A 27,662-nucleotide genomic window follows, 5' to 3' on the forward strand; every position below is an offset into this window, starting at 1 on the left:
ATCTCAGTTGCAGACAATGAGTTACTAAGAATATGAAAAAAAATGACGGTTCCTTCTGATCACACTGCAAAAGGTAATGTGCTTCTACAGTAATTTTGTCTTGTTTTCCAGTGCAAAAATCTAAAGATTCTTAAATCATGTTACATTTACTTAAGAAGCAAAATGACATTAAATAAGAATGAACTTTAATGATTCAAATGAGAACAAATGTGTCAGTGAGCTCAGAAAAAATTCTACTAGGGGAAAACAAGTTTTATACCCCACGGACAGATATTTGTTCTTGATTTAGGCTTATTTAATTTCGTTTATTTGTAGAAATTGTATATTTTTGTAATGTTTTGATGTTTAGATATTGTATTAGAAACCTAAAATACTGAGGAAGATAAGCATTTTTTGCAATGCATGCAAGAGTTAATTCCAGGACATTATTAAAGATTTACTTTCTGCTATAATTTAAGACTTTGAGATCTGCAGAAACCCTGAAAAAGCACTTTTTAGCTTTTATTTCTAAATTTACAATGTCCTGATATTTGGACCTCACTTCATACCTAAAGTATAATACACTTAATTTGCTGTTATAGCTCAAATAAGGCTAAAAACTGTATTATTTCAGTGCACAATTCTGAGTGTGTTTCTCTGCGTCACACACTAAGCAGCAGAGCGACCCCTGCCAGAACCCATTTTGCAGGCCTCTCTCTGGTCTTCAGGCTGAAAGTCCAGATATATGTGTTAGCACGTAGTTTGGTTTTATAGACGGGGCATTCGTAGGTATTGCGCGTCTCCTGTCGGTCGTTTGGGATGGCTCGGACAGCTATAACAGGCATGCTGGGGGTTAGTTCCTTCAGGCGTGCTTCTGCAATTGTCCCACCTTGAATATCCCATCGTGCACCTGCAGTCACAAGCATTGACTTGAGATTCAAATGCAACCAAATTGCTCAGATAAAATGAGAAAGCATTCTGATTGGCTGACAGAAGTGCCCTGTGATTGGAATATATGATTACAGACCCTCCATGTAAAGCCCATAGATGTAGGCTCCCTCTCTGGCTGGCTGGTTAAACTCCTCTTTGAACTTCTTGGTCACATCCACAGTCAAATTCATCTTGTCCAGTGGCCATTCATTCTTACGTGCCAAACTCTGCATCACAGCTGCAAAGACAAAAAGTGTATGATGAACATATATAAACAAAAAAACTTCTTACACTACCTATCGATAGATAGATAGATAGATAGATAGATAGATAGATAGATAGATAGATAGATAGATAGACAGACAGACAGACAGACAGACAGACAGATAGATAGATAGATAGATAATCAACAAATCCTGAAGAAAAAAAGATTACCACAAGAATATTACAAAAACTATATAAAATATTTCCAACACCAAACGTTGAATGGTAGTATACATATATAAATGTTTGTATTATTCATATACAAGCTAATTACTGTACCTGTTAGAAAAGACTGAGGGTTAAATAAACCAGAGATCCAGACCACACTAGGCAGAGAGAGATCGTGAGTCCAGCTATCTAACTCTCTACAGCGGAGTAACACATCATTATACCTGATGGGATACACACAGACATTACATATACAAACTGTTATCATAAATAGTACAGCTTTTATATAGTTTCAGAACTTAGTGAGCTAAAATCATACTGAAGGCAGTAAAACTATGATACTGAACAACATCATCATGGAGTTTGCTGCAATGCATTCTGGTATCATTTCATCCACAGAAAATGTGACCTTAAACAAGATATCTCCTAATATCTTAATAATATCACCAGACCTTGCACCTTACAAAGCAGCACTCGGTTTCAGAACAGAGCTTGACCTTATAGCTAATATTCACTGCTTACCACAGACCAAGGCTGTATATAGAGGGGTAGGCCAGCTTGGCCCAGGTATCTGGAACATTATCAAAAAACAGAGCTGTCTGTATCTGCTCCATCTCTGATGAAATAGCCAGCTCTCCCTGCCAGGGAAAACAAGACTAGTTTACAGCTATATTTGTAAAGACAGGCTTTTGACTATCCACCTAAAATCTTAGATGAGAGGACACTGTGATATGAAAACAGATTAGCGTAGAAAAAACTGCATAACAGCGCACCTTTAGCCCCAGGTCCAGCTCTTTGAGCGAGCGTCTTATTTCTTTGAGGAGAATGTTCATACGCTCACACTCCTGGAAACAGACCAGAATGTAGGGCGAGCGTTCAGCTGTTTTGGACGTGATGTCAGACATGTTGTACTCTTCTGGCAGTTTTTCCAGGATGTCATCCAAGATTGTCTTCACCTAAAAACAGCAGTGGCTTAAACAGTTTATTTGGGAAATGTATGATCTGCAGATCTGCACCATTTCAAAAGCTCAGAAACGGACCTTCTCTTCAGTGGTCTGTGAGGCTCCTTCACCCATGTTGGAGTCTCTGGACTGCAGCTCCAAAAGAGTGTGGAAGAGGCTGTCTGATGTCACTGTAAGAAAATCGATCTCAGCGTTTGGATGCAGCCCATAATGCACTGGGCTTTCGTGTGGCAGCATCTCATCTACGTATGCATGATAACCCTGGTAATCCAGGTTAGAAGGCACAACAAATCCTGGACCCAGTGACAACTTCCTGTCAAACTGTAATGAGAAAAGTGTTAATCTGTGCATTTGTTTTTATAAAACCTTGATCAGTGTCACGACCATTAGATGGAGTGCCCATGAACTTCATTAGAGGGCACTCCACTCAGGACCATTCCACCCATCAACCACCAGATGTCACTTGGACACTAGCACCTCTCATACTGAGTCACTGCGTCACAATCACCTCGCCACACCTGCACCTCATTCATCAGCCAATTTCCTTGCCACACCTGCACCTCATTTACACACACATAAAAGCAGTACGATCACCCTCACTCACTGCGACGTCTTGTTTAGCCTGTCTAGCATTTCCGAGCGGTTTCCCTTGTGTTTGTTTTTCCAGTGTCTGATCTTGGATTGTGTATTTTGACTCTGATTCTCTGCTGCCTGCCCTGATCTCTGCTTGGTTCTGTTTTCAATTCTGGTTACCCCTAACGTACCTGACACCATTTCTGATTTCTGCCTGTCTGACCATTCTTTGAATAAAGTTCTGCACATGGATCCGAATGCCTCTGACTCCTTGTTACAATCAGGAGTTAAAATTAACCAATTGTGAAAACTGAATATTTAAAATCCAATAAACAGAAAACTGGGCTCTGGCCAGATAATAAAATTCAATACTATTTTGTATTTTCATTTTGAGGTTTACTAACATTTACAAGCAACGGTGTTACTCAATTTGAAGGGTTTTTAAAGATTAACTTTGTAAACTAAGATAAACGATGTTAGACAAAAAAAAGGCAGATGAACAGAAAAATGTAAATATTAAATTTTGAAAAAATAAAGAAGAGTGGCCAATAACCAATATTGTACAAACATATAATTCCTTCGCACTAAAAACTAAAACCAGTCATTTTAAATGCTTAAAGTGGATTGAGGCATCACAACATCACATATTATGTATTTTATGAAAGATAAATAAACAATCCAACATGCCATCTTAAAGGAATGTGCTTTTTAAAGACCTTTTAAGATCTTTGTGATGTATATCAGGATCAGCTCCTATGCCAGACACCAACCCTTTGAGCTATGGGAAAAGTAGCCTAATATAAGTGATATCTATTAACTAGCCTATGCAGAAAACCATCTTTTAACTAGTAAACGTTACTAGATATGGGTGTCATGTCATAGAATATTTTTAATACAACTGGCTTTGCATTTAACGTAAATTTAATAAAAACATTGTAAGTTACTAATCATAACACTTTCATTGTACATAAAGAGAGCAAATAATATTAGCATTTTAACTTCAGTCTAGACAGAGTTCAAGCACTCTCAACAACTCCCATTATAATCACTGAAGCTGTTTATACTGTGAAATGAATATCTTACATCGTACACACATCTGCTGTTTGTTTATGATGAGATTGTTCTCTGGAGAGCAGCATTCTGTCAGCGAGCACGCGCACTGAAGAAAACAGCCTTTTCAGCGATGACTCATTTGAATGCATCTGACTGCATTCATAAACTCAACAGAATCATGTGTGATTGGTTATAATGCACCGCATGGTAAAAACTCATCTGGTTCTGCTTAAAATCCTGAGGGGGCACGGTTAAAATCCACTGGGCCACCCTCTGGTCTAGTGTCCTGTGCACGTGCCCGGTAGGCCCATGCGTTAATCTGTCCCTGCCCGAACTAACATAATTTAATCTTAAATTATGTGTTATGAGTCTACAACTTCAACTGAATAACATCAAACATCATAAACTATTACTATGCTGACTTAATTTTTACTACAGTGTTTGTGCTATGACAGCCTTCCTGTCATTGTGCATGTGTGTTTGAGTGTGAGTGTACACCTGGTTAGGTTGCATGTACTCTTCCAGGTAAGTTCTGCACAGTCTCCTGTCCCAATCATCAGTAATGTGACCTCCATACATGATCTCACCAAACAGGTAACGAAGGTCTTCCCATGGTACCTGAGCAACAGACGTTTGTTTACATGGCTCTGTATTACATACACACACAAACAGAAAGATGAGTTTTTGTTAATAACACACCTGTGAGTTGGCTTCTAGGTAGTTGTAGAGCACATTCACTGATATGGTGAGATCTCCTGTGTTAAAAGGGTACTTCCTGTTCCACCCCTGTGGTCCAAACTTCCTCCTTTCAGCCACACAAGCATGGAAATAACACAGCGAGAACAGGATGGTCTTAAACTCCTGTTCACGGGAACACTGGTCCAGAATGCCCTACATAAACACATCTGCATGTATCAAAAGTGTTTCTGAAATTCAATTTTCTCATTTGTCTTAATTATACACACAAGCAAAAGTTTTTTTGTGTTACATCCCATTCCTGGCATGTCTGAAGCCTTACAAAATTGTGCTTTCTTTTAAATTAAAACCTATTAGACCATATTTGATGTTTAATATACAGCTTTTTTGGACCAATAGGATTTTACTGTGGATGGGGCCTCCAAAACAACATGCACGTTTTTTTCATACCTGATCAAAGTTGTCCAGTGCAGCATGGAGGTTGGCCAGCATCCCTGTGGGTGGCTCATTAGTAATTTTGATGGAGTTTTCTAGAATTCCCTGAGGAATGATGTGTTCCTGTGGAGTGGGAGAAGGTTCTGCACTCATGAACACTCGGTAGTCTTGGTGACTGTTCACGCAGCAATGTTCGAGAAGCTTTTCTAAACTTCCCAGCCACTTTGCCACCAGGTGAATGTTCTAGAAGAAGCACAAGCATTTGCATAAGGTATATGCATAAAATAACGGAAATATACAATGTACAGATAACGGACACACCTGTAAAATGACCCAGTGGCCCTCTTTAAAGGCTTTTTCCATGGCAAGTTCAGCAACTGACTCCTGGCCCTGTCCTAGAGACACATTATGGAGCTTTCCCAGGTCTATAGTGAAACCAAGCTTCTTACCTAAACATGCACACAGAAATACACAAAGGCTTTGTTCACAATCTCTGTTCAAACTGAATTTCTAGGCATATCCCATAGTTTTTCTGAACCAGTGAGCCTGGGTTTTACTGCGTCAATATGCAGAAATCATGACACTATGAAAAACAAAACAAAAAAAGATTCTTGCATGAGATGAAAGAAAAGTCTGTATGAATTCTTACCAAGGGACTCGACATCTTTTAGGGGGTCTACTCCAGGGGACAAGATGAAGAAAACGGGGGAAGCAGGACCACACTCTTTGAATGAACGTGCAAACTCCATCTTCCTGCCCTCGGTGTACTGTACACCTAGTTTCTCTTCAACAAAGTTCCTACACAAGCAAACGGACACATCCATTATCGTTTTCTTTGTGGGGTTTATTCTTTTTATACTAAGCGTGTCCTAAATCTAACCCTATAGCTAACATTAATCCAATTTGTACAGTAGGTATTAATGAAAATATTATGTCGTGTGTGTTTATTAAAAGGTTGTTTCAAATCTCTTCAAAACACAAATAAAGATATTTTTTATATTTACTAATTTTTTTTGTCCCACTGAAAGTCCATCCAACCAACATTTTTAGGCTTCAGTACATGAAGACACTTGAAATGTAATATTTAATTAAGACGTTTCTCTTCTGCAGAGACAAGATCACATTTCATGATGAACAGTTTATTCTCAATCACGTACAAAAATAGAGCTAATAAAAAACAGTAAACGGAAGCTCAAACATGTGCTTCTTGTAGCTAGTCGTTGAATCCCTGATTACCATATTAGATGTGCTCTATACATGTTGATTAATATCAATGTGCATTGGCTGACTTTTGCCATGTCATTTTGTACTTTTTAACGCATATATGTTTTGGATTTACAGACTTGCAGATGGACAAAAAGGCAAGAAATGGCTTTAAATGACATGAGGGTGAGGTGAACTGACACTTTAATTTGTCTTTCCTACAATGTTGAATGAACACACTACATTATCATAGACTTACCGGACAGCGTATGTCATCCGGTCAGGCCGGAGAGCCCTCATAAGGATGAGTTTCTGGAGCGAAGTCTTGTTTTTCCATTCCTGAGGGAGTTTCTCTTTCTCTGGACACTCTGACTCCACCACTTTCTTCCAGCGTTTAGGAGAACCCTCGATGTCCCGGTCCAGACCACGGAACTCATCGGTGAAGCCCATTGTCTGCAGGAAGATTTGAAAGATTTTTTTTAATTATCCTTCCACAAGACAGGATTCTAAGTTAGAGTGTTCCTCTAATACAGCCCCAGGTTTTTATGCAAGTACGCTGTGTGTGTGTGTTTTCAGATTTGTGCTTACTTTAACAGCGCTCCAAGTGGAGTTGGACAGGAAGTCGAGTGGACTGACATAACTGTGATCAATGTTGAAGCGTAGCAGAAAGTCCAGTTCTCGAGGATCCAACTCTTTACTCATTAACAGCAACTAATACACACACACATAAGATACAGTACTCACCCATTCAAAATGTGTTTTTTAGGTACACAGCGTAACATGAGTGCCAGTGTTCATGTGTGAGTGGGTTACCTGAAAGGTAAGCTGTGCTGCAAAGGTGAGTTTGTCTCTCTCAAACAAGCCTCTGTTGATGTAATTAAATGTAGAGAAGGTGATACAATCTATCAGCGTGTTCACACGGGTTTTTACATCAGGTGAGGCATCTGCATTCTGCACAGCCTTATGGAACACAACGTTAAATGCCTGCAGAGAGAAGATATCAAGTGCACACACACATGTAAGATGATAGTGAAATAATTAAATTAATTTATTTAATTGGGTGCCGTACAAATTATTTTTGTTTATATTATTTCCATTTGGCGACAATGTAGCCAAGCTGTAAATATTTGAAGGGAGACATGAACAACTATCCTACAGAAAGCATACAGAGAGTCACAAACAAGGCAGTACCTTAAGGGAGAACTGGTACATGGGGTTGATCTTGTTAAGGTCATTGATGATGAAGTAGAGGAGGGACGCTCTGACAGCCACGGGCCGGTAGTGTTCACGAGCCTCGTTAATCTTCACCTCATTAACCTTCGCTTCCAACACCTACAGTACACAACACAAAAGCTGAATCTGACTGAGAAGAAACAAGAAATTACAACTAAAAAGAGTGTGAAAACTCTAAATCTCTGGCAGAGCCTGGCTTGTCTAATTGTTTAGGGAATATGGTTATATGAAAAATGACTATAATAGCTCTGTTCCAAAGCTCAGAGAATCTATCAGCACTCCTAACATGAAGACCATTCAAAATGATGTGGCATTATAAGATACTTTGTTTGGGTCTGGGATGAATCTGTGACCACAGAATACAGAAATGTCCATTAGTCACAAAGTTCTCATTATTTCATATGAATAAACATCACTATATTTTGTTTATTTGGGGTAATTTGATCGTTCTATCAGCAACCAATAAGAGTGTACCAGTTTTAAACACTGTACTGTGTTTTTGTTCAAATTAGGATACAAGTTTATTAGGATTTATTTATTTAAAGTATTTATTTAAAATACATTTTCTTTTTGGTAACAACATTCAAGCATTTGGTGCCACTTGTGCTCAGTAATCATGCAAAAGTAATCATTTTCGTCCTGTTTTGGAGATTTCCCCCAAACCAGTGCAGAACATGGTAAGACAGAAGCATACCGTATTTTCCGGACTATAAGTCGCACTTTTTTTCATAGTTTGGCTGGTCCTGTGACTTATAGTCAGGTGCGACTTATTTATCAAAATTAATTTGACATGAACCAAGAGAAATGAACTAAGAGACATGAACCAAGAGAAAACATTACCGTCTCCAGCCACCAGAGGGCGCTCTATGCTGCTCTGTGCTCCTATAGTCTACACTGAGCAGTATAGAGCGCCCTCTAGCGGCTGTAGACGGTAATGTTTTCTCTTGGTTCTTGGTTCTAAATAAATGCGACTTATAGTCCAGTGCGACTTATATATGTTTTTATCCTCATCATTACTTATTTTTCGACTGATGCGACTTATACTCAGGTGCGATTTATAGTCCAAAAAATAGTAGACAATGAGGAAGCTCACTAGGGTTGGAAAGAGAGCCTATGTGGGTCAGTGACAAAAATGAATGGCTAAACTGTTGGAGCAGGAAAAAAAAATCCATGGTTCTCTCCATGAGATCACTGTGTTTATTTGTTCTTGTCACATGACAAAAGCACTTCCTGCATATTGATAATGGCAATCTGACATTAACCTCCACATCATTCAGCCATATTGAATTTTCTAACAAAAAAATAGTTGAAAATAAACAAACCTTCATCTCAATCTCTGCGGCTGTGTGTTTAGTGCTCTCCAGTTTCTCCACCAGAACATTGTCTCCCAAGAATTTACTCTCAGCTGCGAAGAGGCGCGTCAGTAACTCATCCTCAAGCTGCTTTAGTTCGATTTTAAATGTGTTCTGCTGTTTAGTCAGCTCTGACTGCAAATACACACAAATACCCATCAGTAACACTCCAAAGGATGTTCAGATCTGACTAAAGAAGTACACACACACACACACACACCTTGAGATGTTCGAGGTCTGGTCTCTCCAGGTTGACCACCTCTGCGAGCAGCTGGTCCTCGAGCCCGTCCCGTGTGACAGTGAAGTTGATGAGAGTGGTCTGAGCCTGGATCTCAGGTTTATAGTGTGGGTTTGCCAGCTTAGTGTGCAGAATCAGTCTGAAGTCTGGATGGAAATAACATTCCTTGTCCCCCACTTTAATACATCTGCAGAGAGCAGAAGAAAAAGCGGCGTCATGAAGGTACGTTTGTTGTATTGACATTTTTACTATACTGATACACTTGTTTGTTGTATATTGTGTGGAAGGCAGTGTTGTGGTGCATTATTGCTGTGTTATAGTGGTTTACCTGCCCTTCTTGATGGTGTGTCGGCCCAGCAGTGGATCAATAACTGGTTCAATTGTCTCTTCCATATTCTCAATCAACACAGGCTCTCCTGAGACTACGGCCTGTTCAATCACATCCACATACCTTAAGCAATAACGACAGAATAAATGTTAATAAAAAAAATTACAACACTAAGTAATCTTTTGAAGATTGTGTGATGTAAATTCTGCCGCATGTTCATGAAGCTCACCCCTTCTGGCTAAGGTTAATGACCTTCAGGCTGTTGCCATAGCGACTCTTGAGCCACTTGATGCCCTGCAGCTGGGGGTCAATGAGCAGAGGCCAGCGCTCACAGTTAGTCAGTATAGTTGCATTCTGAGTAGATATCTTATCACCTGGCAAACCCTCATTATTCCATTGAGCAATGGTAGCACCATCTGTTAACATGGAGATGGGATCTAAGCCCTCAGTCATTGGAATGGGCGCCTGAAAATCATTATGAAACATACAAAAGCAATAACAGTGAATCATTTTGTATAATAACATTTCTATTCTAATAAAAGGACTGCATGACTGTAAAATACTTGTACTATTCCCCAAGAACAATTACAGACTGTTATAAGGATTGGGAAAGGCCTTCTACACTAGACCTGACAGTAAACCCACAACCTGAATTAAGCAGGAAGGGTATAAAATGGTAAAAAAAAGGTAAACACATTATAAGAGGGAAAAAAATACTAGGGTGCAATGTAAAAGCACGATGTAGTATCTGAATCTGAATATATATATATATATATATATATATATATATATATATATATATATATATATATATATATATATATATATATATATATATATACCAGCATTGCCATTTCATCAGAAGTTCACAAACCTCTGTTTGGGAATTTCTGCTGTAAAATATATTTGCTTTATTAGGGTGGGCAACGATTAATCGTGATTAATTACATCCAAAGTTTTACTGTACATAATATATGTGTGTGTACTATGCATATTTATTAGTTATAAGTATATATAAATACGCACACATGTGTCACGATCATTAGCTGGAGTGCCCATGAACTTCAGTAGAGGGCACTCCACTCAGGACCATTCCACCCATCAACTACCAGATGTCACCATATCATCACTTGGACACTAGCACCTCTCATACTGTTGCACCAAACCCGAACTACATCTCCCATGAGTCACTGCATCACAATCACCTCGCCACACCTGCACCTCATTCATCAGCCAATTTCCTTGCCACACCTGCACCTCATTTACACACACATATAAGCACCACAATCACTCTCACTCACTGCAAAGTCTTGTTTAGCCTGTCTGACATTTCAGAGCATTTTTCCCCCTGTGTTTCTTATTCCCGTGTTTGACCTTTGAACTGTGTATTCGACTCTGATTTCTCTGCTGCCTGCCCTGATCGCCGCTTGTTTCTGGTTTCGATTCTGGTTATCCCTGACACACCTGATGCCATTCCTGATTTCTGCCTTTCTGAACATTCTCTAAATAAATACTGCATTTGGATCTGAACGCCTCTGACTCTCTTCATAACAACATGCATGTATATATGTTTATACACAGTACACACACATATATGGTGTGTGGGAAGTTGTGGCCTAATGGTTAGATAGTCGGACTTGTAATCCAAAAGTTGCGAGTTCGAGTCTCGGGTTGGCAGGGATTGTAGGTGGGGGGAGTGAATGAACAGTGCTCTCTCAACCCTCAATACCACGACTGTGGTGCCCTTGAGCAAGACACCAAACCCCCAGCTGCTCCCCAGGCACCGCAGCAAAAATGGCTGTGTATGTATGCGCACTTTGGATGGGTTAAATGCAGAGCACAAATTCTGAGTATGGGTCACCATCCTTGGCCACATGTCAAGACTCTTTCACTATATTAACCAAAACTTTTTATGCAATAATTTTTTTCCAGCATTAGTTTTTATAACAGAAACAGAGCTGAATGCAAAGAATCAATTTGTTTTCAATTCCCTCCATGTTTTTTTTTAAACACCGATGTCCCTGCAATCTATCCTCTCTGAGGTTTCTGAACTTTTAAACAATACATGTATTTAGCACAATAACAGACAATATCAGAACTCAAGACAAACCGTTTCAATCGAAGACATACACACACCTTCTGGGCACGGAGGTAAGGCATCCAGAGGTTATGAAGTAACTCATGTCTGTATCTCTTTGAGAAGGAGCCAGCGTAAGAGATGAAGGCTGCCGTGAGGAGAACGTCTCCACACAGTGTGGATTCCTGCTCACGGTACTGAGCCACAGAGTGAGCCCAGCGTACGTTCTCTGACTGAAGTACACATGCATTTTTCATGAAAACACCAAAAGAAAAACAGTTTGCAAATAGAGTAGAATTTCACATTTAAAATTAGTATGAGAACATAAAAAAAAAAAAGTGTAATCTGACCTCTAAACCCTTGACCAGGCGGTTGGCCAGTTGGATGGTGGTGTTGGTGTGGTTCACCTCATCCTGACAACGGAGTTTCTCCGAGGTTGCTTTTTCAAAGGCAGCTTTCAGTGTGTCCAAACTACCATCCAACTCCTCCACATTTCACACACAAATTTGAGATTATACAGTACACATCTTTGTAAAACACAGATGAGACATTGTGGAGGAGAGAGAGACAGCTAGTGAAAGAAACTTACAGCCAGCTTCTTTCTGATAATCTCTAATTTTTCTGCAGCCTCGGCCAGATCAGTGTTTGCCTGAGCCAGACACATCCTTTTCACCTCCACCTCACAGAACACCTGATTAAACCCAAGCACATTTTTAAACAATATCAGAATATCTCAATATCTCACAATATCTCTGGAATGACATACTGTAGAGTGGTTTACAATGTACTGGATTGGAAACGAATGATTCTTTCAACCAATATAAATAGGTTAATAATAATAACAATAATAATAATGGCAGCCATTAAAACACTTAATTTGAAGATGGAATAATCATAACAGATGACTACAATCAATACATACTGTTCAAAAGTATGGATGGGGTCAGAAAGATTTTTAATCAAGATTGCAGTTATTTAACCAAAATACAGTAAAAAGAGTAATTTTTGAAATATTACAACAGCATTACATAAAATATTTTTTTTTTTCTATTTAAATGGAATGTATTCTTTTAACGGCAAATATTACTTTAAATAAATGTAATGCATCTTTGCTAAAAAAGAAATCATCTTACTGATAAAAACCTATGAAGAGTAGGGTATAAATGACAATATACAAAAATAATTACAATCAAAACTAAATAATTACATATGGTCTTGTAGGCTGCACAGAAATGTTCTTTTTTCAAGTACTATGTTATTGTATGATTTATTGATCTAAACGGATTATCAGTTGTTTACTCACATATGTCTGGAAAGAGCAGCATAGAGGAGAGAAGCAGAAAAATATACTGTAAATAATACAACCACAAAACAAACACAATGAGAATGGGAGTCACACAACAATGCAATCCCTATTAACTGTTCTCAAAAACTGAAATCACACTGCCAAACATCAGATTTTTTGCAAAAGATTTTAAGTATTAAATGAAAGATCTTGCAATTTTTGTGCATCTTGCACTTCATGTAACTTAGACTGCATTGGTTCTGAATGATTATTATAGTGTAAGGGAGCAGAACCTCGTGGAAGCGTATGATGTTAATGACCCAGGCACAGAGACCGGCCGCTGCAGATGATTTCAGACGCACAAACTCTGGATTAAACTCTGGATCCCTCAGATACTCTTCTTTGACCACACGCACTGTGGCTTCAGGGATATGCTCTTTATCAAAATTAATCAGTGTCTGTAAGAAGTCATCCACCTCAACATAAACACAAAGAAAAGGAGTCAATTTACACCTCTAACCTAAGTTGCATTACAGTTTAACAGTCAAATTATTCATGCATCTAGACAATCAATATTCCATTTGAAAACTCAATACTCAAGATTCAATAAAAATGTGTTATTCTAAATGTTGGCAGTTAAAAAAAAAAATCAGGCTTTTGTTTATAGAGAGAATCAGAGGTAAAAGCCAGATTTCCAGAACTTAAGTTAAATGTCAGCAGAATTAAAATAGAAACATTTGCAAATATGACTCATGAAAACCCTGAGATTGAATCTTAAATGTCAACTCTTCACACACTCACTTTACTCATGACAACTTTAGATGCTTTCCAGCTGCGGTCCTTTGGGATGCGGCCATTAGGAGACAACAGCACCAAAACAGCTGCAGACACATTAGATACGATGGCAGGAGGATTCGGAAATGTCCGCAACTCTGTTAAGTTTAACTACAGACACACATAAATACACAATTACATTTACGATTACCCAATTCTGCACGTAGAAACAAAACACTTTGATTCTCAGTTTGAGAACGGTTCAATACAGGAGACAAAACATTTTAGTGCAAGAACATGCATACACCCACAAATACACACCCTGTTGAGTGTGTTGAGTGCTGCATTAGCTGCCTGTAAAGCTGGTTCTGCTTTTGCCAGGTCTGCTTCATTCTCCTGCTGCTGCTTGGTCACTTCTGCTTGGATCGCTTCAACCTGATATTGCAATCAATATTGTACACCTATTACAATTATTATGAGGCATTTATGATGTATTTTAACAGATGCATTCACATAAATAACGATTATAAAAAAAAAACAATTAAAGTCATGTGACATTATAATTTATAAGCATGTGTATGGTTTTGTATATTGTGGTGGATATGTGCATGTGTGTCTCACTCTTTGCTCCTCTGCATCTGCTACACTCCTCTCTTGACTGAGTTTCTCACTCTGCTGTCCGATTTTAGCGATGAGAGCTTCAGTATCAGTGTTTCTTAGTTGCAGCTCCACTTCCTGTATGGCCAATTTAGCCTTTAGATCCTCCACCTGAAAAAGTGGTCCACATAATAACTTTATTTAAATGTTAAAACCCTGAAATATAAAATTAAAGATGTCTGTAATGTTTAGGAGTGAGAATATGGTGTAATAGTTAAAATACAATTTTAAGGTTAATTGAAATTTTTGTAGCTCTTCAGTTTCCATAGTGGAATGAACTCACGCTGCACAGGCAGCCTTGGTTATGCCAAAAGAACAGATATATCACTTCACAGAAAGGGTAGATCACTTATTTTTAAGCTTCCACAGTTCAGTTTGGGAGTGGATTTTTTTGGAACCCTATGTGTAGTTTTCAATGTGAGGTTGACCTGTGATGCAGTGGTCAGTAGTTTCTGCAGGCCGTTTTCCAGGCGTTCCATCTTCTGGCTCAGTTCTTTTCTTTTTGTCCCTAGCAAGTTGCCATAAAGTTTCATGAACTCCAGGAAGCTCTTGGGTGTGGTGTAGTTGAAGCGTTTTTCATTCTGTTGATACTTTATGCTGACTTCATTCACACTAGTGTGAGCGAAAGAGATAAACTCACTGATGGACACTCTTACCGCCGGCTAAGGAGAAGGAAAACATGTCTGGGTTAATGAATTTTTGCGTACTTTTTTTATGTTTTCGAAAGATGTACCTTCTGCCCAACGAGGCTGAATTCATTAGATCAAAAATACAGTAAAAGCAGTATTATTATTAAATATTACAACTTAAATGACTGTTTTCCATTGTAATATATGTTGAATAGTATAATTTATTCCCGTGATGACAGCTACATTTTCAGGAGCAATTACTTCAGACCTCAGTGTGACATGATCCTTAAAAAATCTATCTGCTCTAGAAACGTTTCTTATTATTAACAATGTGCGCTGCTTAATATTTTTGTAGAAACTGTAGTTTTTTCAGAATTCTTTTATAAATAAAGTTAAAAAAATAAACAGCATTTATATGAAAGGCTAATATATTGTGAAATTATATCAATTGAATGCATCTTTACAGAATAAAGGTAATTAAAAAAAAACATATATATATCCTTCTCACTGTCCCTAGTCTCTGTTACCTCCAGGCCAGAGATATTTTGTATAAAAGTGCTGCTGACAGACTGCAATGCATGCTGGGGCCAAGGATGGAACCAGTCAATGGCGGTGCAGTTCACAATAGCCGGAAACTTCCGTGCACGTGTACGAAGAGTGAAGCCAACTGGAGAGAAACACAGCACCACCTACAGTGCCGGAGAGGCATGACATCAGAGAGACATTTACAGTTTTATTCATAATAGGGTGCAGTTTTCTAAATAAGGAAACCAACCTTAAGCTGTCTGCGTATTCGATCAATGAAGAAACTCCAGCAGTTTTCACGTGTGTCCAGCAGACCAAGCGCCCTCAACTCCACTCGAATAGAGGTGACAATCATATCAACCTCTTCCTCACTGAATAGATCAGGTATATCTCCTACACACACACACACATACATATATACACAAAAAAATTAGAACTACAGACAGGAATGTGAGTATGGAGAAGGAAATGTGAGAGGAGTTTGCAATGTGTACCTGATGCTAGCATGTCGTTGATTAGCACCAGGAATCTTTCATCAGGAATCTGGGCATCTGTGTGCAGGAAGACAGTGCCAATATTCTTCACTCCCACCTTTATGTACAGTGCAGCGATATCACTCTACAAAGAAAAAAGAAAAGGTTTGAATTAGAAGGGAAAACTTTTTAAAATGTTTAATTTTAAGCTTAAAATAAAAAGAGACCACTGAAATGCAATGTGTGTGGGTGTATTACCCTCAGGTCACCGATGCCGTAACCCTTTCTCAGTGTGATCTGAAATACTTCCAGGACGCTGAGAAAAGCAGCCAACCGACACAGACTCTGTTTCCCGCTACCACCTACTCCAATCAGCAAGGCATTCCCCACAGGAGACTCAAGAATACGACTTATCCTACAACTACACACACCAATAAGGCTTTCAATTGCAGCACTTTCCACAAATAAGGTGCAAAGTAAACTTTAAAATGAAATTTCTCAACAAAGGAGGTGCTTAACCTTCAGAATTCATGTTTCTGAATATCAGCATCAGGAAGACAAACTAAATTTTATTTGAGATGTCTTAAGTATTATTTATGTAGTATAATGTATGTAAATTTTGAATTAAAGACCCTGAATTATGTGGTTTTGTTATTTTCTAGCCATCTTACATGTGTTGCATGGCTTCTTCAAACAGCACCAGGTTCATGTCAGAGTAGAGCTCATTGTAGTGCTCAAGAGCATCCATCAGTGTCTTCTGAAGCTTCTCAAGGTCAGTCACCTGTGCGTAACGTGGCTCACCCATACCGTGAGCGAAATGGGAGAAGATCAATGGCTGGTTAATTAAAATAGACTCATCTATACCCTACAAAAAGAAAAAGAAAGCAAAAGATTACTTTCGACAAATGGTCTTCTAGTTCACTGGAGGCCCCAACAGGTTTTTGAGAAGTTATGCTTACTTCAAAGTATCTTTTGCCTGTGTCTAGCAGAATCTTGTTGAACAGCTCCACATCTTTCTCCTCCATCAGTTTGTCTGAGTACACACGAGACGACTCATGCAGCCATAGGTGAACTAGGTCTATAGGGTACCGCACTTGCTCTGGCAGAGCAAAGATAATTCCCTACACACACACAAAACATAAGAACACAGAAAACAGCCTGTCAACACCAATATGTATAAAGTGACTTCACTCCCAGCAGTGTATCTGGTCTATAGACACATACCTGGAAGATGTTTGAAATGTCTCTGAGGTTGAAAATGTAGTGGAACCGAATGGCTGTGGGAAGGAAGTTCTGGCTCATTTTCTGATGAAGGCAGATGGCAGCCTGGACCAGTGTGTTGGTCATGCGACTAACACCATAACTGTAGCCACCCTGCTGGAAATGACCACTCAGAATGCTGCTGTATATAGTGCTCAGAGCCTCCACACCAGGGAAATGTACAGCAAACACTGAAAAATGCCTCTGTGGGTGGAGAGAATAAAGAGAAAATAGTTGTGGAATGTAAAACCAGGTGTGTATTTTGAACAGGACTTTTCTTTGTTTAGTTAACACCAATTAAATTGTAAGGCAGGCTAACACTCCTTCCAGGTCGGACATGATGGTTTTTTATAGTTACCTACAGTCTATCTTTCTGCATTGTGCTGGAATTGACTGCAGCCTTTAACACTGTGAACTCCCAAATATTCCTTTATCAGCTAACCACCAGAGTGCCTCAGGGTTCAGTGCTTGGCCCTCTCATTCTTGCAATAGGCACTGCATTACTGGGATCTACCATCAGGCACAGCATTTTATTGCCACTGCTACCTAGCCGCGTTTCCACTGTCGAGATTAAACGGGCATGCTAGTGCGTGCCAGGGCCAGTCGCGTTTCCACTGTCACTTCCGGGGCTTGATCGTGCTTCGTCGGGACTTCCTCAGGGCCAACGGCCAGGGTTTTTTGGCCCGACGAAAACCTTGGGCCAAAGCGGGTCAGCTGGGGCTAAAGGAGTGATTATGAACAAAGGTGGAGTTTCTCTGAGTCTGGAGAGCTCAGCGCTGCGGATCATTTCAGAAACATAACAGCTATAACACCAGCATTAAAGACTTTTTAAAATAAGTCAAGCTCAAAACTCACTTTCAGTCAGCAGTGAGTGTTTGAAATAACTTGATCCGATGTGGATTATAATCACTAAACAAGGCAGAAATATTTATAAGCGATGCAAAAGTTAACGTTACCAAAGTAAACATGATAAATGCAACCACTTGAAGAAATCAGACGTCAGCTTCTTATTCTCTATCACAATCATTATTTAGTAACATATTTTATCTGTCATAAGTCTCGTCTCGGAAGTTTAGCTCCGCGTAGACTGTTATAAAAATATTATAATGTTTTTTTGCTCGGGAGCTTTCATAAAAATATAGATATTATATCATTCATTCTAAATGTGACTTATAGGCTACAAATAAACATAAACAGACTCGACTGAATAAGCAGGCTATTTTCATAATGCTTAAGCATTAAAAATAAATAAACAAAATAGAAATACATTTATTTCTGTTTGACTAATTTTGAGTGCTGATAAATTAATTCATTATGATCAATGTATCACGTTTTCTATAGTAAAACATTGATGCTTTTGAATTTAAATATTTAAAAAGCATGCAAACAAACAGACACTTTTATCATGTTCGTTTTGTGATCACGCTAGTTTCAGTGACTTATTTCTTAGTTTTCTGATAACTTCTCTTTGTTGGTGAAATGATGGGGTTGCGTGACGTTGTTCCTGACAGGCGTGTTTTAGAGAAGCGCAGCGGTGCTTCAGGCTCAACAGTGGAAACGCTGCTCTATTCTGGCCTCGATGCTACTGGCCCTAGGCTATTAGCCCCGCCTGGCCCGTTTTAAGCCGTGGCTCGCACTGGCCTGACAGTGGAAACACGGCTACCGATAGCTCATGACAGTACCATTCAGCTCAGCCAGAAAACAGGAAGTGTTTTTCGATAACCAATTGAACTTTACAGACCACATAATAAAATCAAACCCCTCCTATTTGAGAATCTTTTTCACTAGGCTCTTTTCATGTCTACCTTTGATACTAAACTGGATATTAATTTGTTGTTATAATTACAACAAGTCAAAGGTGAAATATTGCTATGGTTACTTCTAGATAAGGGCTGGATATGTATGGGTTGCTATGGTTACCTGTAGTCGAGGATTGACTGAGAAGCTTCCTGCTGTTGGGTTCATGCAGGTGATGTACTGACAGTTATGAATCTCCTTGAGTACTAGTCTCTGACGGTCATACCTACAAAATACAAACATTTATGTTAATCAAAACATTTAAAAGTACAACTTGATTCATATACAGGCATTGATGCACATGTTTTTTTATACCAGTGGGAGTAGTCCAGGTGCTGTCTGATAAGGGTATGAGGCTGAACAGTGCCATAAGCATCTACCTCAGGCATGTTCATGTCATCCACAAAGTAGATAAGTTTTTTAGTGCCAGGAGGTGCAAAATTGCGGCCTGCCTTCTTCTCCAGAGGCTTCTCCAGCACACCTTCAATGAAACAACCAGAATGGAAATAATGCTTGGAAGTAATGATTGTTGGTGTTTGTGAGAATATACAGTGTCTCACTCACGCTGTAACATGGCTGAGGTCGTGTAGTAATTGAAAGGTTCTTTTGCGACCATGAATTCCTCTTTGAGTTTGGCAATCTTATCCCAGACCAGGATAGTTTTCCCTACACCAGCATTTCCTACCAACATCACTGGCTTCCCCTTCTGCAGAAGTAACTCAATGAAGTATGTCAGGCTGATTGTCTCTGCTGAGTGAACCAACACCGTCTGTACACATGGACAAAATGTCAAAAGGACAAAATGTTTACTATGTAACAGTTAAGCGAAAGAAGCAAATCTTTACAGTTCTTTGATTCTTTCTAGGTTTACCTTAAAAATATCTTAAGTCATCAACATCAATAACATGATACAGAAAACAAAACATCTGAGGTCGCTGTGACTTTAAAGGCCTGTTCACACCAAGAAAAATAACTATGAACATAAAGTAAAAGAAAAAGTCATCTCAACTCTAAAAAGAAAAAAAGAGTCTACACCAAAATTATAATGATAATGACAAAGGAACAATATCACTGGAATAATATTGAATGATAAGACACTGAAAGGCAATCAAAAGCCTTCCCACTATTAAGTTATAGTTATCACTCTTGGAGAGAATGGGCCTTAAAGGGACAGTTCACCCAAAGATTAAAGTTAATTTTTGGTTGAACTATAAGCTTTTAACAAGTCAAACTCTAATCAATTGTTTTATGAAAATAATGATACAGACAGATGCATTTTGTGTTTGTTTCAAAACTGACCTGCAGAGGGATGTCAGGATCCAGCTCAAAGGGAGGGGTGCGTTCACTCCACGGAGTGAACCGTTTGGTGTTTGGGTCGATGTAGTAATCAAACACTGAACCCTGAGAGGGAAACTTCACGGCTCTCATCTCCTTACACCACCAACGACTGAACTCTGAACGATAGTCAATTAGCTGACAAGAAAAAAATGAAACAAAAAATTGAGAAAGATAGAGAGACTCACAAAGTGAAGATCACATTAGATATGTGACTTATAGTAAACATGGTACATTAATTCTCAGAACTAACATGGTCCTGAAATAGTGCCCCTCCAAAGGCCCAGACACATGCAAACACAAAATAGAGCTCGTAGAGCTCACGTGGAGAGTCCGGAGGGGTGTTTTCTTCGGTTAGTAAGCAGTCCAGCAGACAACACAGCGTCTAATACACCAAAAGAATACCCATACTTTAAAGTTTCAGAAATGTTTTGCTATACAAAAATGTGTGCTGGATTGTGTGCCTCTTACCTGTACCATGCTTGACTCAGGTATAGGTGTGATTGTCTTAAGGTTGCATCTGACCTGCTCCAGACAGTAGGGAACATACTTATCAAACAATATAGTGAGATTTGCTCGCTCAGATTGGGCCCGACGGGTGTCTATCCAGCTTGTCACATACCTGTAAATCAAAATGTGGGGTTAAGTGACACAAAAACAAATTGTAGTATTCAGTATTATATCCGTTGGGTGAATACTGTCACTTACGAACTCCAGCCCAGATCCTGAGGATTCACGTAAAGAATTCCAGCCCTAGATACTGTAGCCGGGGTTGCAGCCTTCAGGTGGCTGATCTCGAACAGTAAACGCATGGAGGGGGTCAGTGATACCCGCTCATTACTGGCCAAGGTGAGCACCTAATATATCCAAACATCACATCACACATCAATAAGTAACATTTACACAGCATTTACATTTATTATTTACACAGGCATTATTGTTTTATATCATGATGACAAACCTTATTATCATCCATGACGGTGTTAAGTGATTCAATCCACATAGGGTCGATGTCTCCATCTAGAACAATCCACTTCGGCCCATCATGGGATATAGCAGAGAGTTCTCTCATAGTGGAAGAAAACAGACCTACAACACCCAAATAACTGCAATCACACAAACACCATCTTGCACATTTTTATACACACATAAAATGGCTCACACTTAAATAAAGTATTATTGTCATTGCATTAGACAACAAAATATCTTATAATTGACCTACTGCTCTTAAATTAAGCTACTGTAATTATACACTACTGTTCAAAATTGTTTAGTTAAAAAAGACAGTAATATTGTGACAACCTTTATATTTTAATATGCTTTAAAATTCAAATTTATTTCTGTGATACCAAAGTTGAAATGTCAGCATCATTACTCCAGTTTTCAGTGTCTAATATGCTGATTTTATGTTGCTCATAAAAAATTTCATATCAGTAGTTCTGCTTAATATTTTTGTGAAAACTGTTATACATTTTTCATGATTCTACGATGAATAGAAAGTTTAAAAGAACAGCGTGTAATTGAAATAATAAATATTTCGTAACATTTTAAATTACTTTTTTTCACTTTTGAACAATTTAATGACTTTATGATAAATAAAAGTATTCATCTTAATGACCCCAAACCTTTCAATGGTAGTTCAATCACCCTTTCACCAAACTTAGCATTTATACAAAATTTTGATTCGAATTAAAGTCATATGTTGTGCCTTTATGAATCAAAAGTCCCAACCATGTATTTGAATTCAGAATTTGATGAGACATATGTTTTCTCATAGCAATAGACAAACATAACACACTCAAAAGTAGAGTGAAACTACTGCACATAAACACAAACACACCACAGCTGACAGCTGTCTCCAGCGATGAACCTCAAGAGAAACCATACTTCCATAAACACACACCCCCTCACATACCGTCTTTCCACTCCCGTGTAGCTGGGTGCAGGAAGCCAAACAGCTCATCAGTGGTGACAGCTTTAGGGTTGATATCAGTCCAGATGGGCTTCAGTTTCATGTTAGAGTAGGTCTTATGCAGCGTCTTTAGAATCTGACCCACAAACAACCAGATAAATCATAAATAATTCGTTTACTGAAACATGATCACTAAACACATTTGGGCTGGCTAGCACAGTCTCTTTGAATATCATGCATTATGTAAGAAAAAGAAACAAAAAGCAGCAAATACATAGAAGAAGTTATTAACTCTGACTGACCTGACTTTTTCCTGTTCCAGGTCCGCCCACAACAAAAACAGAGTGTCTCACTGCCAACAGCTCCTCCAGCTGGGTCACCTGAGAGAGGAGGAAGGGATAAGAAACAGAAGAGGACAAGTTGTGCAAGTAATGGGGTTCTATATCCAAAAACACGAAATGTCAAAACAATTGAACATTTCTCATATGCAACACACACCTTGAGTATGAAGTTCTCCTCTGGCTGTAGGTGAAGTTCAGCGACCGACCGGCGCACATTCTGTTCAAGCTCTTGGTCTCTTTTGCGTGGGATGTCCAGAAGAGGAAAGAGGTCACTTATCAGACCCAAGAATATTGGCACGTCACTTGTTACAACCTTCGGCAGATTAAAGTCTCGTAGAGCACGCATTAACACCTAAAAACACACACATGCACCACATTAAATTACTGAATAAACTGTATATGTTTTGTATAATACAAAAGGTGACCAGCAAGATACATCACATCTAATCTAACAGTCCAATGAGCACCTGCTCTTCAGGCCGGCTCCTGTCCTCCCTCTTCAGTGAGCCAGCAACAACCAAGACTGACTTTATGGCCCTCAAGCCCCAGTCATAATGATCCTACAAGAAACAATCATCTTGTTTGAAAGATCACCCAATACAGTGGTCTAAAATAACTCAAGAGCATTAGGTGTGTTTATGTATGAATGTGTGTGAGTGTGGATACCTGTTTGGAAAGCAGCTCTTTGCAGAGTGTATAGAGGCTGATGAACTTGCGTGCGAGCAAACGTGCATCTAAAAAACCTTCGGTCACCAACATGATCTCACAGATCAACTCGTAATCAGGAATCACCATTGCACATGGCCTGACATACAGAGACAGAGCTAATGTTCAGAAAGATCTATTTTTCGATATTATTGTCTATTTTCACTCCGTTCAGAACAAAACCAGAGCCTGAACCTGAAAAGCGCTTTAAGGTTCTCTGGTAGTTCAGTTCTCCCTGCATATCCAGGGTTCAGAGTGATGAAGATCCCAACTGTAGGCCTCAACTCAATCTCCTCCCCCAGGAAGTGAAACCTGATAAATGGAATTGCATGAAATAGAATGGGAAAGTGTGAGATGCGTGAGATTTGATATAACAGGATGAGACGAAATGATGGGATAAAAGTTGGATTGGAATGTAAAAAATAGAACGTTATAGAAAAAGACAAGTTTCAACTAGATGGTTTGGACTGCTGTGAGATGGAATTTGTACAAAATTGTATGGAAAACAAAGAGAAGAGAATGGGGTGAAATGGAGCTGAGGTTTGGTAAGATATTTGCTCAAACACAACACTAGGGAACTGAAAACTGTGAGAAATGGACTTGACCTTTGTTTCTTATTGCGGACTGCATCCTGAATGGTTTTCACCTGCACAGCGACCACAGACAGAACCTCCACTGAAATCCTGTTAAACTCATCAAAACAACCCCACACTCCTGTTTGGGCCAAGCCTTTATAGATATTACCTATGGACTGAAACAGGGAGGAAGAAAGAGAAAGAAACAATGCATTAACTAAAGAGAGTTATGCGAATAGTGTTCCTCAGACCGATGTATTGTGTTCTGCAAACCTTGTAGTCCATTTGCTCTGAGCAGTTGAACACATAGACCATGATGCCGAGTGATCGGCCTAGGTCTTTAGTGGTTTCTGTCTTGCCAGTTCCAGCCGGACCAGAGGTGGCGCCACTCATGGTGAGGTGCAGAGACTGAGTCAGAGTGATGTAACATCTGCCGGGTACATAGTCAATTAATGACAGTAGCTGACAAATCTGATCAGTAACTATTTGTGACACTGACCGATCAGTGAGTGGTGTTATGACCAGTCTGTTGGTATTCCCTAGATACTCGTATGAGAACTGAAACTGTGCGTCACAGATGTTGATGTAACAGTGCTTCTGTTTCTCATCCCATCGATGCCGTAACTGCGAAAGCCACGCAAATGCCTGTCCACTGGTGACCTAGGACACACGTCATTATGATTTTATCATATTTCTTCGTTCCAAACCCTTTTTTAAGGCCACAGAACACTGAAATGCTGGTTTTATTACCTTCTGAGATATGAGTTTAGCAACCACATCACGAGCGTGGACATCGATAGTGCAGATGGTCATGATCTTCTGTCTGTCTCCAGGAGTGAGGTCACCCAGGAGCATGTTTATCAGAGAATTCAGCTGACTGATCTAAAGTCAGTCACAAACAAGTCATTTTCTCAGATATCAACATAAAATACATTTCATTAGTTAGTGCTTTGTATTTTAATTTACCTGTTTTCGGTTGTAGTCTTTCAAAGCAGTCTCAAAACCCTCCTCCACCCTCTCAAAGGCAATGCCCACATCTGTCGCCCACCAAATTTGACTTCCAGTCAGTGCTACCTGAGAACCAAACATATGTTTGAAATGAACGTTAAACTGCCCTGATATAACATGATTGTTTTTTGTTTATCCAACCTTTAATCAGTGATCTAAAATCAATTTTCTTTATATGACTGTTTTCACATTTCAACCAAACCAGACACACCTGTGCTGGGTGGTCAAAGAGCCACTGGTCTCGAGGCTTGTCTTCATATGCTGCCACAGCTTCAGAGATCTCCTGGCGAACAGTGGAACACATGGCCTTCTCCAGAGCATTCAGCCAACACTCAGCCTGTTACATGACAGACAGCAGACAGACAGAAGGTTTCTAAAAATGCAGCATCTAAAGATGAAATGTTTTGTGTTTGTCATTGTGTCTCACCTGTCCCTCACACACACAGGGCTGTGAGAAGGGCACATACTCTCCCTCTCTACTGTACATTCCTAAGGCAACAGGTGTTTTGGGATCCAATCCTCCATTATCTTCCTCTTCTTTAAAGCTGAGATCAGCCAGATTGTCAAAGAGCTTCAGCAAGTGTCGAGTCACCTGTGCATTATACACACAAATCAATTAATACACACATTCTTTAAAAGGTAAACACAGAGAGGACTTTTATTATGTACCAATCCAGTGTATTGATATAACAGATACCTCTCTGGGCTGAGTTCCCTTAGAAACTATTTCCAGCAAATCACTAGCTGAGACGAAGTAAAAGCGTGGAAATGTCAAACGCTTTGTCTCCAAATACTCAGCCAGAGCCTTCTCGCACACTGACAATCTGCGATACACATATACAGACACATGCATAATTCTTATTATATTAAAAGTATAAAAAATTCATTCACACTGACAGTGGTTTGCAATGGCAAAGCGTCCAAAAGTTAATGTTCAATAAGAGCTTAACATACACATACCTTTGCTGAAGAGTCTCAAGTTGCTCCATGAAGCCTGGCTGGTTAGTGACTTTTATCACATTATCAATCTCCACGACAGTGCTCATTAAACTCTGAAAGAACATTCTGTGTCATAACATTTATTACTTATATAAAGCATATTACTTATATAATGCATGTTCTGTCACAATACCTGGAAGTCCTGATGGATGCCCTGAAACCGCTCTGCATCGTGGGCCAGCTGGTTCCGGATGTCCTCAGAGTTTGTAAAAATGCTCTGGAGGTGAGCCCAGGTGCGCTGAACCGCCAACCATGTGCCAATCACCAGATCAGCAACCACCAGCTTCCGCTGCCAGCCGCTCACCTCCACCATGAAATACTCCACATACTTACTCATGAGAATATTCTGCAACTGAACCTGAGCAACACACACGAGTGAATTTAACAGAACCTACCGGAACTGAGCCAAACTGAGCTGACTGGAACTGCACTACATTGATGACTTTAACTAATCAGAACCAAACTGAACTAAACTGATCAGAACTGAACTGAACTGAACTGAACTGAACAGAACAGAACAGATCCGATCCGATTATAATCAAACCAAACTGAACTGATCTGAATGGAACTTAAACTTAAACTAGACTGATCTAAACTAATAATAACCAAACATAACTGATTCAAACTGGACTGAACTAAAATTAATTGAGATAAACTGATCAGAAGTGAACTGAATCAAACTAATTAGAATTAGAATTAGAATTACACTGATTTAAACTGATCATAACCTAACTAAATTGATATAATCTAAACAGAACTAAACTAGTCTGAATAAAATGAACATATATATATACATATAAGCTGAACTGATTGGAACTGATTTTCTGCTAAACCCAGCTACTGTACCTGGTTGTCCTCCAGGGTTTCAATGAGGTTTTCATCAGCCTTGAGCAGAGGTGTTCCAGTACTTGTGTGTGTCTCATATGACAGAGACATCATGGACCATGTCTGCTTGATCTCACCAAGAATCTGCACACACAACATTTTATCGTGACCAGAAATGCCTCAGAGAGTCTCTCAGAAATGCTTTCAATCTCCTTCCTGTACCTTCTCAATTCCCATCTCTTTAACTGCTTTGTCCACAATGTTCTTCACTTCCTCCTCCACACGGTGGAGCTGCAGCTCTAAGAGATCACCAAGTGTGGCGTTCTCATCCATCACAAAACTCACCTACAGTCACAAAAAGAGGGATTCCTCTATTACTCACATGAGGTTTTTCTGTATCTCTCAGCTGATATATATTTAGTCAACCGTTCTGTTCTTTCTAAAGAGCAAGCAAGGTTAGGCTATGGTTGTGTTGTTCTGGTTTGGGTTTACCCCTGTTGTGCGCATGAGCTGTTGCCAGTGTCTTTCTCTGACAGCAGAGTTCTGAAGCTCGTTAACAGCTCTCAGTGATGTCAACGAATTCTTAACGATGGATTCCAGACCGCTGTAGACATCCCACGCTCGCACATCTTTGTCCAGAGTCTTCATCTCCTACACATACACATAAATATACAGGCACTCTGATTCTATGATAATTCGTGTCAAAGCAACGATAAACATACATTTACAAGGCACCATTTCATTTGTGTCTGATTTTTGTCATAAACCACATCCAATGACTGCATTCCATTCTCATTTTGCGCATATGGTGACCGTTGAAGTAGTATAAATACCGTTAGTATTTAAACTATACCTTAGCAAACCTTCTGAGCTCCATATCCATCTGTTCCACATTGATCTCCTTCCATGGAGTCTTAGTCCAGTCTGAGATGCTGGACTACATCACCCATCATTCCCGAAAGAAGATGCCAACCAGAATATTGGGACAAAATTTTAGATAGACCAAGACTAAGTTTAAAGAAAAAACTTTTTTTATGTATGTGTGCAACTTGGTTATTAGGAGAACTTTGT

General features: G+C 39.3%; 1 protein-coding gene across 1 annotated transcript; it reads right to left on the reverse strand.

Moving 5' to 3' along the window:
- Positions 1–2: 2 nt before the first annotated feature.
- Positions 3–27,524, reverse strand: LOC113092673 (dynein heavy chain 11, axonemal). The gene is made up of 63 exons (XM_026258384.1): positions 27,445–27,524; positions 27,084–27,242; positions 26,814–26,936; positions 26,613–26,735; positions 25,900–26,124; positions 25,728–25,819; positions 25,465–25,591; positions 25,195–25,359; positions 24,979–25,104; positions 24,726–24,833; positions 24,510–24,641; positions 24,259–24,419; positions 24,033–24,189; positions 23,790–23,935; positions 23,380–23,496; positions 23,146–23,284; positions 22,947–23,039; positions 22,637–22,831; positions 22,441–22,518; positions 22,142–22,274; positions 21,188–21,315; positions 20,935–21,083; positions 20,698–20,848; positions 20,480–20,611; positions 20,191–20,364; positions 19,456–19,660; positions 19,207–19,372; positions 19,015–19,117; positions 17,059–17,298; positions 16,794–16,955; positions 16,506–16,699; positions 16,093–16,255; positions 15,856–15,979; positions 15,612–15,754; positions 15,364–15,525; positions 14,636–14,869; positions 14,172–14,318; positions 13,872–13,985; positions 13,578–13,721; positions 13,070–13,252; positions 12,795–12,800; positions 12,081–12,182; positions 11,842–11,976; positions 11,551–11,724; positions 9,644–9,879; positions 9,415–9,537; positions 9,069–9,273; positions 8,819–8,983; positions 7,455–7,595; positions 7,077–7,247; positions 6,852–6,974; positions 6,523–6,716; positions 5,710–5,858; positions 5,382–5,509; positions 5,076–5,303; positions 4,629–4,820; positions 4,428–4,547; positions 2,382–2,624; positions 2,115–2,297; positions 1,864–1,979; positions 1,453–1,565; positions 1,007–1,147; positions 3–889 (listed from the first exon to the last, which is right to left on the reverse strand). The coding sequence occupies exons 1-63, from the start codon at positions 27,472–27,474 to the stop codon at positions 642–644; spliced, it is 9,483 nt and encodes a 3,160-aa protein (XP_026114169.1). The 5' UTR covers positions 27,475–27,524; the 3' UTR covers positions 3–641.
- Between the last annotated feature and the right edge of the window lie 138 nt (positions 27,525–27,662).

Source organism: Carassius auratus, chromosome 6, assembly GCF_003368295.1.
Source record: "Carassius auratus strain Wakin chromosome 6, ASM336829v1, whole genome shotgun sequence".
Taxonomy (NCBI): Eukaryota; Metazoa; Chordata; class Actinopteri; order Cypriniformes; family Cyprinidae; genus Carassius; species Carassius auratus.

Excerpts from the sequence above, each read along its gene's own strand:
- LOC113092673 (XM_026258384.1), bottom strand. The coding sequence starts at position 27,474 with ATGGATATGGAGCTCAGAAGGTTTGCTAAG. Across the intron at positions 26,736-26,813 it reads AAGAGATGGGAATTGAGAAG|ATTCTTGGTGAGATCAAGCA; the intron begins GTACAGGAAGGA and ends TTGTGTGTGCAG. Across the intron at positions 5,304-5,381 it reads GCCACTGGGTCATTTTACAG|AACATTCACCTGGTGGCAAA; the intron begins GTGTGTCCGTTA and ends TGCTTCTTCTAG.